Raw genomic sequence first — 14,922 nt, forward strand, 5'->3', positions numbered from 1 at the left:
TTGTCTGAAAGAGCCACCTAGCTTTATCTGAGCAGCTGGATCTAGAATAAGATGAAAGAGTGGCATACCAATACTTAGTCTTTGAACTGGCCTTAGTCCAAGGGTACCACGGTTTCAGAAAACCAAGAAGCACACTGAGCAAACCCAATCAAAGAGCACTGGCAAAGCAGTTGTTGGATAGGAAGCCCTGATCTTCCTTGCCTTCCAAATGTTGGAAGATACTTCTAATGCTTCAAAGACTAGAATTCTGTCCACAGGTTCCAAAGAAAAGTGATTCTCCCATCATCTCTTCAGTGCAGAAGCTTGATCCTTATTTAATTCTCCATTCTCAAGAGAAGGGGTACCTTCTGCGAAGTTGTGCATCTGAAAGCTAGATCTTACGAATTGATCTTGATCTTTGCAATATCAGGAAATTTCCAAAATTCTGCCTTTGTTTCAGCAAGACTCTGTTTCTCTTTTTTGCCTTCTATAGATGAATACTTAGTGAATTGCTTCTTTGAAGTTCCCCATTTCCCTTGCTTCCCCCTGAACTCCATGTTTTATATCTGAGCAGATTTAATATATTATTCTTTAGAAACCTTTTCTCACTCAATTAAATAATGTATTACATTCTGGCAAATTATTACTGCTATGCATGTGCATTGAAGTATTATTTGTGCTGTATTCCCCATAAATTGTCAACTGCTAATTATTTGATTACCTTTATATCATTTCTTTCAAATAATAGCTACTATAAGTTTTAGGCTATACCAAATAAAAACATACCTTCATTTTTGGACTTCTGGAATGCATAAGCCTGTTCGGTAATCTGTGATACAAAAATTCTAACAGAGGAGCTGCTTTGGCAGGCCTTAGTTGGTAATACAGTATAACTGGTATCTCCATATTCACCCGGTGCTATTTCAAATTATGTGTAGACGGTATAGAGACCATGGCCTTGATCGAGGGAGGGAAGATCCATTTCCAAGGGACAAAGAGATAAACATGTCTTAAGTCCATATGAAGTAAGAGTTTATGAAAAAGCCTCAGACAGGCAACCCCCTAATTCACCTGAAGATAACAGAGGGAGGAGGGGAAGCACATTCAGACTAGCAAGATTTTGTTACCATAACCATTCTAATGAAAATCATTTTTGGGCTATGCAGTATCTGTTTCTTTTTCTGGTCCACCCTGAAGGGCTGACATTTTGGGATTAAAGTACATTTCTAACAGGAGATGTGAGGAAGAAGGAAGATACATTAATACATCTTCTCTCCCAACCAACTTTAGTTTTAAGGGAATGTAGAACTAGGTAGAAGCTGGCTTTCTCCCATCTCTGTGTCCTAGCTTTCCAAGAGTCAAATGAAGAATCTAAGAGCAGAATACCTATTTATCACTTTTTATTACATTGGTTCTATTTAACTACTACACTTTGATCTATGAGACAAAACTTACTGACCAAATAATTGTGTTTATTTGGACCAATAATTATGGAAGAGGGTGATTGGCCCTCACTGGTAGTTTTAAAGCTGTCTGTAAAAGAGACTTTAATTTGGATCTGCACCATGAGCAGGGAATTGGATTCAATAATCTAAATCACTACCTCCATTCTTGGACATGCTTCTTCAGTTCTTAGTTGCCGCTCACACTTTTCTCAAGGTTATTATTTATACTATTTTATTGTAGCATAATAATGTGCTGCCTTAATGGTGTCTTTAAAAGTGTTATTCCTTGCCAGACCATTGATTGATAAGTGTTAGACTAGATGTATGCTTTCCTGAATTTATTCCCAGGCATGATATAGTTCACTCTCTCTCTCTTCATTAAAAAAAATTAAATCTTCCTATCAAATAAGACCAAAGAAGGGGTTTTTTTTCCTATAATTTTTAACTAAATGTTAGATGGACACACCCTGCCATAACCATGATATTTTAAAGATCAGCATCCCCATTGAGTAATATGACTCAAACATTTATCAGTAATGAAAAAACAATTTCAGAAATGTCACCATCCATTGTCCCTTAAGTGCAAACAGATCTAAAAATAATGCCAGCGATTCATAATATCTTTAATATGTGTCTAAATTCTTCAGAATAATCCCTCTTTGTTTTCTCCTGCCTATAACTTGTTCTATTATAGCAGAGCATTAGTTTTTGTTTTCATTACTTTACATCCTCATCCCAATGTCAGAATTATATAGTAGACGCTAACAAATTGTTGAGTCATGCATATTTAACTAAATGCCATTTTGCCCCAGAAAGCAAGATATAGCTTTTTTGTTAAATGTTCTATATACAAATCACTTACTACTTTTCTTCATTGAATTTGTGTCTTCTGATGTATCCTCTTTAGACTCTTAAGTATAAGTGCAGTATTGGATAAATACTATCCAAATCTTGTTGGGTAATGTACATATGTATCATCAGTGGGCAAGGTTGAATTTATATTCAGCAAGCGTATTAATCATTTTGTTGTTTCCCTCAAGACTTAATTACACAGCATAAGACCTTAGAGTCAAAATCAGACAAAATATTAAAACGAGCATCTATGATCTGGTTAATATAATTAGCAATTAGTAACTTCTGCTATCCACGTTCAGATATGGATTAAGTGAGAAGATATGCATGAAGCATGTGCTAGAGCAGATCTCATCGCCTGGGGTTCTATTTTATATCTACCTTTTAAGAGATTCCATCACTGTCAGCCTTTTGAGGTAGACCAGATCAGCAAAGACCCTCCACAGGAAGACCAGATTTACAGTATACTTTATTGAGATAAGCTATAGTAACAAAAACTTGCAAGTCTGCAAGTCTGACTGTGCTTCTCCTTCCTTCTTTCCTGTGCCCCAGTGAATCAGGAAGGAGTCATCCTGAATGTCTTCTTAATGCTATCTCCCCTCCTAGGACTTAAGGAAGGCTTCTGTCCTCTTTATTTACACAATGGTTCCTGAATATTTGCTTCAAGGCCATCTTCCTGGCTCTCCACAATGCTCCATGTCAAAGCCATGTGGTGCTGTCTATCTAGTGATAGCAGTGAGATCCATCAATTAGTTACACATAATGTGAGGAAGTCCTTTAAATACTGATGATTCTAGAAGTTGATACTTTGATTTCTAGTGTGCTACTTCCTTTCTCATTTGCTGATTGTTGCTGTTACTATTATCATAATTCATAGTATTATTATTAGATTTTTATCCCTATATAAGGCTGGCTTTCATACCTAGTCTCCTGGTTTCTAGTCCAGCACCTTAACCACTACACCAGATTGGCTCTCAGTAGCTTAAACCTTTGGGTGGCACCATTTTATTAAGTTTGTTTGAGGGTCTTGTCACAATATTCTTTCAGCTTTTCTAAAATTTCACTGTTTAGGCTCCATGGATGGTTACAAATAGTTGGATTCATGCTGTGGTGTCAACTTCTTTGAGTTAGACAGTGACGTCCTTGGCTTTGAAGGAGATGATGGTGTGACCACACCTCAAGAAATTGTCCCTGATATGATGCTTTTTCCTGGCAAATAGAAGGGGTAGAAATGGAAGCAGTAACAGACTTCATTTATTTGGGCTCCAAGATCATCGCAGACGGAGACTGCAGCCATGAAATTAAAAGACGCTTGCTCCTTGGGAGGAAAGCTATGGCAAACCTAGATAGCATATTAAAAAGCAGAGACATCACCTTGCCGACAAAGATCCACATAGTCAAAGCTATGGTTTTTCCAGTAGTAATGTATGGCTGTGAGAGCTGGACCATAAAAAAGGCTGAGCGCCGAAGAATTGATGCCTTTGAACTGTGGTGCTGGAGAAGACTCTTGAGAGTCCCCTGGACTGCTAGGAGGTCAAACCAGTCAATCTTAAAGGAAATCAACCCTGATTGCTCATTGGAAGGATCGATAATGAAGCTCAAGCTCAGATATTTTGGTCACCTAATGCGAAGAGAGATCTCTTTGGAGAAGACCCTGATGCTGGGAAAGATTGAAGGCAAAAGGAGAAGAGGACGGCAGAGGATGAGATGGTTAGATAGCATCACTGAAGCAATGAGCATGAAACTGAGCAAACTCAGGGAGGCAGTGAAGGACAGGAAGGCCTGGTGCAATATGGTTCATGGGGTCACGAAGAGTCGGACACGACTTAACGACTAAACAACAATGATGCTTTTGGACAATTACCATCTAACTCCAACCTTCCCTGGACTGTTATGGCAAGCTCAGACTCAGATGAGGAGACTGATAACAAGCAGCCTGCTCCAGGGTTGCCAGATGAACCAGTGCCATATATTATGGCTTCTTATATTTTCTGTATTTATTTATTTATTTAATTAATTAATTAATTAATGTATATGCTGCCCATCTCCCCTAGAGGGCAACTCTGGGTGGCTCACAATTAAAATCCAAAACAGTAAAAACAATGAAAATATAAATATACATATTAAAATTAACTGATAACAATTCTATATAAAAAGACTATATACAACTCAAGATGATGGGGGAGCAATATCGATAATCCCATCAGCCAATTCCAACAATGCAAGGCCCCATCAGGCCCCCAGGCCATCTGGCTTAGCCATGTTTTCACACTTTTCTGGAAGACCAGGAAAATGGGGACGGACTGCACCTCACGTGGTAAGCTGTTCCACAGGGTGGGCGCCATGGCAGAAAAGCTCTCTTCCTAGACCCTACCAGTCGAAATTCCTTGATTGGTGGGATCCACAACATGCCCCTTCTGCCGGACCAAGTGGCACAGGCTGATATAATGTGAGCGAGACAGCTCCTCAGATAACCTGGTCCTGTGCCATGAAGGGCTTTAAAGATAATAACCAACACCTTGAATTGGACCCAGAAGCAAACTGGCAACCAATGCAGCTCACGTATCAGAGGTGCTATATGTGCCACCCTAGCGGTGTTCAAAACTGTTGACCCTGCTGCATTTTGCAGCAGCTGTAGCTTTCAGATATTCTTCAAGGGTAGCCTCATGTAGAGACTATTGCAGTAATCCAAATGGGAGTTGACCAGGGCATGAGTGACCATGTAGAGGGCCTCCTGATTCAGGAAGGGGTGTAACTGATGCACCACATGAAGTTGCGCAAAGGTCCTCCTAGCCACAACTGACCCTTGCTCTTCGAACAGTCTAGGAGGACCCCCAGATTATGCATTGGTTCTGCCTAGGGTAGTGCAATCCCACTTAGAACCAAGGATGATAAGCTTATAGATCTTGAGGCTTCCTTTCTTTACTGAATGCAAATATATGCACTTTCTGTTAGGCAGAGTGCAGATATAACCATCAGCGCTAGAGAGATTTAAAGAATGCAATGTCTTTATCTTGTTCTCCAAAGAAATCCAGCCAGAAGGTATAAAATATATCTGGTTGTTTATTGAGAAAAATAAAAACTACATAAAATACAAGTTTCATGCAAAACATAGAAAAAATCACTTCTTCTCATATATGTGGCATCCAAGACTTATCCAATACACATGTTTAACAAAGTCTCTAGCCAACAAAAACTCTCAAAGAAGAGGCACACTACTTAGTGATTAGTTACAACTACATAACCTATAAAACTGATTACATGATGACTAAAATTCTACTAAGACAGTGTGGCATACAATCACCCACAATTTATTGACACTATGCACCTCCCCTTAGTTAACTAGCATACAGACGCCAATAGGTGGCAGTAAATAGCAGTATATGTGCAAACTAGAAAAACAAATGCAGGTGGCATGACTTCTGCAGTCAAAACAATGTTTGGAGATAAGCAATTTGCTTTTCTTCCCATGAGAATATCCTAACACTTTCTTTGTTTACTGCATGTCTACTTTTCATGATATCTGCTTCTCTGGCATGAGTGAATTGCAAGAGAACATGATGCTTCAAATGGAGAAAGAAATGGGGGAGTGGAGCAGAGTTAAGTCTCTCCAAATATAGATAATATCTACAAAATAAAACTTTTATTCTTAATGGTGCACGCAGCCCATGTTATAAAACAAAACACTGGCCACCTATGGAACCCTATATGTAGTCTAGTATCTTTCAAAATGAGTCCTATGTCATGATGTCGTCTTGCATTTTGGAGTTTTAAAGATGGCAGCCAGCAGGAGCTGTTCTGAGATAGAACAACAATTTTAACTCTTTCCCAGCATTGCAGATCCTTCAATAAATTTTATCTAAACTTTCATAATATGAGTCATATCATGTCATCACTGGATGATGTCAACAGACAGAAATGTTTTTTGCATCTGTACATTTCTTGACAATGTAGGGAGATACAGTATCTTTAACAATAAAGTTGAAGAATTACATCAGCCTCCACCAAATCTTTGTGCAATCATTCTCTAGTGCATAGATGTCTTTTGCATTGCCTCATTATTCCTTGTGGGATTAATTTCTAAAAGTTGATGACATTCTACCTGGGTCTCATGAAGTTTGCAGCATGATTATATAGATGATAGTTATGAATTTATTTACGCGAGCTCATATGTTGCAACAATCAAACCAACTCTGATTTAGACATGAAAGGTAACCTTAGAATACAGATTTGGAAGATGGTGTGTTACAGTAGAAAACTCAACCCTTTTCTTCTCTTTTGGTTTTAAATGTGGTCTATTAGTGCTGAGGTACTTGGGGAAATGGGGGAGAATCTTTGTCTCTGGAAGTCAAGATCAGCCAGGTAGGCATCATATGTCTTTATTCTTCATTGCTGCTCAAAACCAGGTTTCCTAAGTGTACAGTCAAGAAATCACAAGGGTGAAGTCTGAATCTGCAATATGGAGAAAAGGGGATGTTACCGAGAGAGATGGGGCTTTCCTGCTCATTTCCTAAGAGATTTCTGTCCTGGAGCAGAAGAATCACTAGTACAGTTAATCCTTTCTGCGGGGAAAAATGAGGGAAAAGAAACAAGCAAACAGAGGATGAGAACTATTTCAGACTTCTTTTGATTAAGAAAGACATTTCATGGAAGAGCAGATGAGGCCTTGATAGGGTGATGCACATTGTTCTGACTAACAGAAGTAATGGCTGGGAAAAGTTCATGGCTCTGACAACCTTATTTTTTGCAAATATCTTTTTGCTACATCTGCCATTCTTTTACCCTCAAAAGGTCGAACTGGGGTGCTTTTTAATATTATTTTTATTCCCTGTAGCTACTGAAATTATAGTATGCAGGATCCCACTGAAGGGACTAGTGAAGGCACCCCACTGTCTTCAAACTTGGATCCATTTCCCAGTTAGGTTTTCCGGCCAGGTTCCATTTAGACCAGTAGTCAATTCTAACTAAAAAAAGTCTGACTACTGGGAATATTTTTTTTAACTCTTTGTTTAAATTTAATGTTACGTTGAAGCAGATGAGTTAAAGTGGGGGTACAGTTTCAAGGAGGAAGTGTAAATCATGGAACAGATGTCCTAAGTAAAGCTCTATCTTTCCACAAAATTATTCTGCCTTTCTCTCTCTCTCTCTCTGTCACTGTCTCCCTTCATGAGTGTGTGGTGAGTGCAGGTGCATCATACACACATTTATGCAGTTAGGGAGTCTCCACCATCAAGCTTCACTATAACCCTTTTTAGTATGACTTTACTTTCCAGTTTATTATGACATTTCTGCAGATCAAGGCACCACGCATAGCATACCTAGATAGTTTTTCTCTAATAATGTGTCTCACCTGTGCTTACTTGCAGGTATGTCCTCAGTTAAACATGGAGAATCAAACCACAGTGCCTTACTTTCTGCTCCTGGAATTCTCAAAAAATCGGCATCTGCAGCTTCTACATTTCTTCTTATTCTTCATATTATACTTGGCAACTGCCACAGCTAATCTTATCATCATCTCTGCAGTCCCTTTTGACCATCGACTACACACACCCATGTATTTCTTTTTAATGAACTTGGCAGTGCAGGACCTGGGGATTGTTTCAGTCATTGTCCCCAAATCCATGATAAATTCTCTCATGGGCACCAGACACATCTCTTACTATGGTTGTGTTGCTCAACTCTTTCTCTTTGTTTCCTTTGAGGCTTCTGATTTCTCCCTCCTGACAGTCATGGCCTATGATCGGTATGTTGCCATCTGCAATCCACTGCACTATGAGATGGTGATGAACTGGAAAGCCTGCACCAAAATAGTGATTCTGGTGGGGGTTACAGGTCTTCTCTATGGAACATTGCATACCACTGGCACTTTTTCCATCCCTTTCTGTTCTAATGTTGTTAACCAGTTTTTCTGTGAAATTCCACAATTGCTAAAGCTACCTTGCTCTGGCTTCAATCTCATTGAAGTAGGAGTTCTTGTGGCCAGTTTCACTGGAGGATTAGGTTTTTTTATTTTGATAATTGTTTCTTATGCCATGATCTTCAAGGCAGTGTTGAGAATCCCTTCTGTGAAAGGAAGGCAGAAGGCCTTTTCCACTTGTCTGCCCCACCTTATAATCTCTTGTATGTTTTTGGTAACTTCATGCTTGGCCTACCTAAGACCTCCCTCTAACACCCCAACTTACTTAGATTTAGCATTCACTGTCCTATATTCCTTACTTCCACCCCTGGTCAATCCAATCATTTATAGCATGAGAAATAAGAGTATCAAACTTGTCCTGTGGAGATTCTGACATTTTCTTTCAGCTATGTTTTCTATTTGATTCTCTTGTTATTGAACTTTCTATGTCTTTTCCCTTCAGTTTTTTCATGATCAGAAGTGATATAATATAGATTGTGACTATGGAGAAGATAGTTAATTATGGGAAAGATAATTCTGTTTCTATTCATCTTTGTCTCAAAGGATTTTTATCCAATGAAAGCTTCTTTCGATTCAACTCAAACACTTTCTTTACAGCGTTTGAGTTGGATCAAGTCAAATAAATGCAAATAATCATTATAATACAAGAATATAGATATATTTGAGAAACTAAAAAATGCTATTACCTTTTAAAGTTTGCTTCCTAAAATACCAAAACTGAATTAAATATAAAATTTCAGAAAAAAGACCTGGAAACATTTAATATAATTCAAGGTCCTCCCAGCATTCCTGATTGCCTTCTCTTACATCTATTTTATCTAGAACCAAAGCAGCATAAAACAGTTGCTTTCAGTCTAAGCTTTGACTCATTCAGTTAAATCCCTGAATTGCTAGCTCACCTTGACTTGTGATGAAGCTGTCTGCATGGAGACCACAGACTCCCCTTTGTGATGTCATGCTGATGCTTTCTGTCTGAGTATGAGAGACATCTATTGATACTTTGTTCTCATGTCTGTTGGCTGGAGATAAAATACAGCCATGGTATTCTCAGGTTGATGCTATATAGCTGGAAGGCTTTTCAGAATAAGGTCATAAACCTTACCCTCACTTTTAAACATTCTTATTTTTTTTCTTTATTCTTCTAATAAGTTTATGAAACTTTGATTATGTACATTTATGCTTTTATGTTTATGTAAGCTCTGATCTATGACTGAAAAATTATTATTATATTATGTTATATTATATTATATTATTATTCAGTTTACAGCTAGTTAGTTTTGCATTTCTATAATCAAATTGGTAGTAATGTCTCAGGACTTTGTGATATGGTTCAAATAAAAAATTTAATACTCAGTGCGCTATTAATGCTTTTTACAGTATATACTTTAACACAAAATTGGTAATTTTCTATGCTTTGTGGTCAGAAGTAATGATGCTGAAAGGATTACTTCTCTTCTACATATGGGTGGAGATCACATTAGCAGTGGGCTGGAGGTGAATAGAAAATGTTGTGTTCCTGTCCTCCAGAAATTGTTGGTGGCCTATACTCATAACAGGGCAATCTGAAGGTACAAATATGTCCTTAGAGTAAAGCCAGTAGATTTAATAGGACTAAAAGCAGAAATGAAGAACATATACCCCATTCTCATTGCTGCTTGTCTGGAAGGCTCTGTATGCTTTACAGTTTATTTAGTGGAAGCTTCTCTGAATTCATCCCAAAATATGTAATCAAAATGACATATTCAAGGAAGTTGTGATACAACATGTCCACGGCAAAAATTGTATCAGGAGAAGAGGGAAAACATCCCTTTAAAACTGGAGAGCTAAATACAGCTTTGAACTCTTTCCACATTTTGCTACAGATGAAATGAAGGCAACATTATGAGAACATCTACTTCAAGAACAATGGGAAACTTTCATGCTTTAGTCAGAGGAACATGTTCCTATTATGGTGGAAAGAAAATCAGAGTTAGTAAAATTGATTTATTTTCATTGACCAGTCAGATATAACTTTACAAGGTATCACAAAAACAACAAAGAAAGAGATAGATATGAGCATTAGTTTAGTCTTTATGGACTACCAGTGCTCCTCTCCTCTCCTCTCCTCTCCTCTCCTCTCCTCTCCTCTCCTCTCCTCTCCTCTCCTCTCCTCTCCTCTCCTCTCCTCTCCTCTCCTCTCCTCTCCTCTCCTCTCCTCTCAGCTTGGCTGTTACTGACTTACAAAACTTGTCACAAAACCACAAAAGGATCTGCAAGACCCAAGAGGTCAAAAGAAGAGGTGAGGGATAGTCATTGAATGTTCTTTTTGCCTTCAGTTTTCTCAGGAGGGGTTAGCAATTAAAAAGGGAAACATAGCTGAAATCCAGATAGAGGCTTATCATGTCCTTCCAGATCGATGTTAGCACTTGATCAGTTTTTAAGCTGCAATTCCATATCTTGAGTTATTGCTATTCCAATCAGGTGGAGGTCAGGAAGGGAAGATGACTGAGAGGAACTAGAAAGATATGTCCAATTGATTCTCTTACAGATGTAAAATATATTTTGTTTGTGTGGACCTGCCTAAATTGCCTTTAATAACATTACTTTGTCCTAGTTTAGTTCTGATGTAGCTGTTTTTAAATTTTCTGTTAAACTTAACATAGGGTGTGATTTATCTCAGTTTACATCTGGATAGTTCATTCCACTTCAGCACTTGTTATTTGGGCTCTTTGATACTGATGTCATTGCTGTTTCCCCAGTTCTCCAATACTAAATGGGATATAAGCTGTCAATGATTTTTTATCAAAAACAGAAGGAAATGTATAAAATTTACATGATCTATTTTGGAAAAATTAGCTGAAATGTACTGCTTCAATGAACCAGTGGAAGACTATTTTAAAAATGTGGAATTAATGTGGAATTAATTTGTTTTGATCATAAAAAAATAAGTTAGTTAAAGCCTCCCCAGAGGTGGTATACAGTTGGTCCAAGCAGTGATTACTGCTCATTGTGGGAGGGGGTGGTGCTGCCTACCCTTTTCTTAAGAGGCCATCCTTGCATCCAACTGAATTAGGCAATTTTGCTTGGTCTCCAACCTCCCTCTTTTAGAGAAGGTACTCAGCTTCAAAAGGCCTTGGATGAAATGGATTATCTGGACCCTTTCAGTCAGGGTTCAAGCCAGGTTATAGCACTGACACAGTTTTGGTCACACTTGTGGATGATCTGTGGAGGGCTTGGGATGGGGGTGGCACATCCATCCTGGCACTCCTGGATCTCTCAGTGACCTTTGACCATGATTTCCTCTTCTCCAATACATACATGAGGCCACTGGGAAAGGGCACGCAATAGCATGGTTTATGCTATCGTCGCTGATGACATGCAGTTATGCATCTCCAATCTCTGTGGTTTTGATTTCCTAGGTCTGGTAAGGTATCTCTGACTTTTGCCAGGGTTGTACTCTTTCAGAGCTGCTGCACAACTGGGGTCCTCCTGCACTTGTGGCTCCTACTGAAGAAGAAGTTGGTAGCTGTAGCTGTGGGTCCTTCACAGAGATTCATCTTATACACCATTTACCCCTATGCCTGGACTGGGAGGCCTTGCTTACATTCATTTTCCACCTTTGACACTTCCCAGCTGGTTTATTGCAACCTGTTTTAAGTAAGCTGCCCTTGAAGACCATCCAAAAATTACAAGTGGTCCAGAATGCATTTCTGCATGCAGTTTTGACTGCCCCAAGTTTATTGATCTCTTCACCGCTCTTCTGAGCAGCAGCAGAGTGGGGGGCCATCGAGATCTAATTAATTAATTAATTGATCTTATGCACAGGTCTGAGTTTTCACCCAAACTGAAGGCCTTCAGCATTCGTCTTTTCTTGTGGTATTCTACCATTTTTGTGCTGTACCAGTAAAGCAATTACTAGAATACTCACAATATTTGAGAGGAAAAATACATTAGCTCATCACCAGATTTTACACAAAACAGATTTTACACAAAACAAAAATGTGGAATGAACACACATATACATGCACACACATACATACACATACATGCACACATGCACACACATACATACGCATACATGCACACACATACATACAAATACATAAACATACATACACATACATTCACATACATACACACACATACATACACATACACACACACATACATTCACATACATACACACACAAACATACAGATACATGCACAAACATACATACAAATACATACACACATACAGATACATAAATACACATACATGCACACAGATAAATTCACATACCTGCACACACATATATACATACGTACACACATACATACACATACATGCACAAACATAACTATACATACATACACATACATACACATATGCACACACATACATACACATACATGCACACACATACGTACGTATACATGCACACACAAACATTCACATATATGCACGCACATACATACACATATGCACACAGATACATACACACATACATGCACACACATACACACATACATGCACACACATACACACACATACATGCACACATGTAAATATACATGCATGCACATAAATACACACACATACATGCACACACATACAAACACATAGAGACACACACATACATGCACACACATACATACACACACTTGCATACACATACATGCACACACATACATATCGATACATACACACACATACATGCACACACATACAAACACATAGATACACACAAATACATGCACACACATACAAACACATAGATACACACAAATACAGGCACACACATACAAACACATTCATACACACACATACAAACACACAGATACACACATACATGCACACACATACATACACATACTTGCATACACATACATGCATACACATACATACAGATACATACACACACATACATGCACACACATACAAACACATAGATACACACAAATACAGGCACACACATACAAACACATTCATACACACACATACACACACATACACACATACATGCACACACACATACACATACTTGCATACACATACTTGCATGCACATACATGCATACACATACATACAGATACATACACACACATACATGCACACACATACAAACACATACATACTAATTCATTTATAGATACATGCACAAACATACATACACATACATACATACATACACACAGCCTGTGACCATTCTAACATTGCTGTTCTCGCTATGGAAGTAATGAGATTGGCCATAAAGATTTCCCTCCAAGAATAAACCACACACACATACATACACATACATACACACAGCCAAGCACACACATACATACACATACATACATACACATACATACACATTCATGGGCACACATACATACACATACATGCACACACATACATACACACACAAGCCCACTGATACATACACACACACATACATACACATACATACACACAGACAAGCACACACATACATGCACATACATACATACATACATACACACACACATACACTTCCCAGCTGGTTTATTTCAGTCTCTTCTAAGTAAGCTGCCCTTGAAGACCATCCAAAAATCCTAAGTGGTCCAGAATGCAGTTCTGCAGACAGTTTTGAGTGCGCCAAGTTTGTAAATCTCTTCCCCGCCCTCCTGAGCAGCAGCAGAGTGGGGGGCCATCCAGATCTAATGAATTAATTAATTGACCTTATTTATTAATAATAAATTAATCTGGATATAATTAATACAAATTAATCGAGTCAGTTTCCTGGCTATTTTTGTGGGGAATGGGGAGGCAAAATGCACAGGTCTGAGTTTTCACCCAAACTGAAGGCCTTCAGCATTCGTCTTTTCTTGTGGTATTCTACCATTTTTGTGCTGTATCAGTAAAGCAATCATTAGAATACTCAGAATACTTGATGTGGAAATATCCATTAGCTCATCACCAGATTGTCAGGTGGGGAACTGGCTTATGGAAGAGTTATGGAATACTCCTTGAAGACCCTGAAGCAGGGTGTCATTTTCAGTCATACCCATTAACCTGTCTTCTTATATTCCAAGGTCCACTGAGTTTTCATTGAAGTAATCTCTACTTATCACCAAAATCTCCCCTATGTATTCACATATAATCAAGCATTATTGCTGACCATGTATATGTTATGTAAGATGAACCATTCATAAGCTGAATCACTCATCACTCCATAATTTAATCAATTTAATATAACAAAAAATCAAAAGCACATTTTCTGGAAATGATGTAGCACAGTTGATAAATTAAGAGGAACTTTTTAACATCTATTATATTTTTCTCTCAGGTCAGTCCAACTAACGTGGAATGTAAGGATATTCTAGATGGCAACAAGGAGAGTTTTGAGTAACGGCAATCATTCGAAATTTACCACAAGCTCAAAACCATGGAAAATGGTATACTAATTCAAGCTTTGGAAGACCAAATTCCCCTAATTAACAGAAAACTGCAGCTTTTTCAAAGAACTGCTGAATTGAAGATCCCCACAAAAATCTATGATGCAACATACTCAATTTTGAAGGTCAATCAATGAACTGCTGGATTAATCTAATTCCGTTTAGATCCATTAAAATGTATAGAAATTTGTTGCCCCAATTATTCAACGGCCCCATTTTAAGAATAACGAAAATGGATTCCAACTCAGATTATCTTAGTTTGCTCTTGAGAAAAGTCCCACTGCTTTGAATAGCTTTCATTGTATAATCCTACTTCACTCCCATTTTGGTAAGGAACCTCCGATGTTCAAA

General features: G+C 38.2%; 1 protein-coding gene across 1 annotated transcript; it reads left to right on the plus strand.

The window, feature by feature from the left end:
• The first annotated feature begins 7,660 nt into the window (after positions 1-7,660).
• On the plus strand, positions 7,661-8,566 carry LOC112542826 (olfactory receptor 14J1-like). The gene has a single exon (XM_025176611.2). The coding sequence runs from the start codon at positions 7,661-7,663 to the stop codon at positions 8,564-8,566; it is 906 nt and encodes a 301-aa protein (XP_025032379.1).
• Positions 8,567-14,922: the final 6,356 nt, after the last annotated feature.

The sequence above is a fragment of the Python bivittatus genome, unplaced genomic scaffold (genome assembly GCF_059951505.1).
Source record: "Python bivittatus isolate LINGU-HERP-01145 unplaced genomic scaffold, Pbiv_v1 ctg000470_np1212, whole genome shotgun sequence".
Classification (NCBI taxonomy): Eukaryota; Metazoa; Chordata; class Lepidosauria; order Squamata; family Pythonidae; genus Python; species Python bivittatus.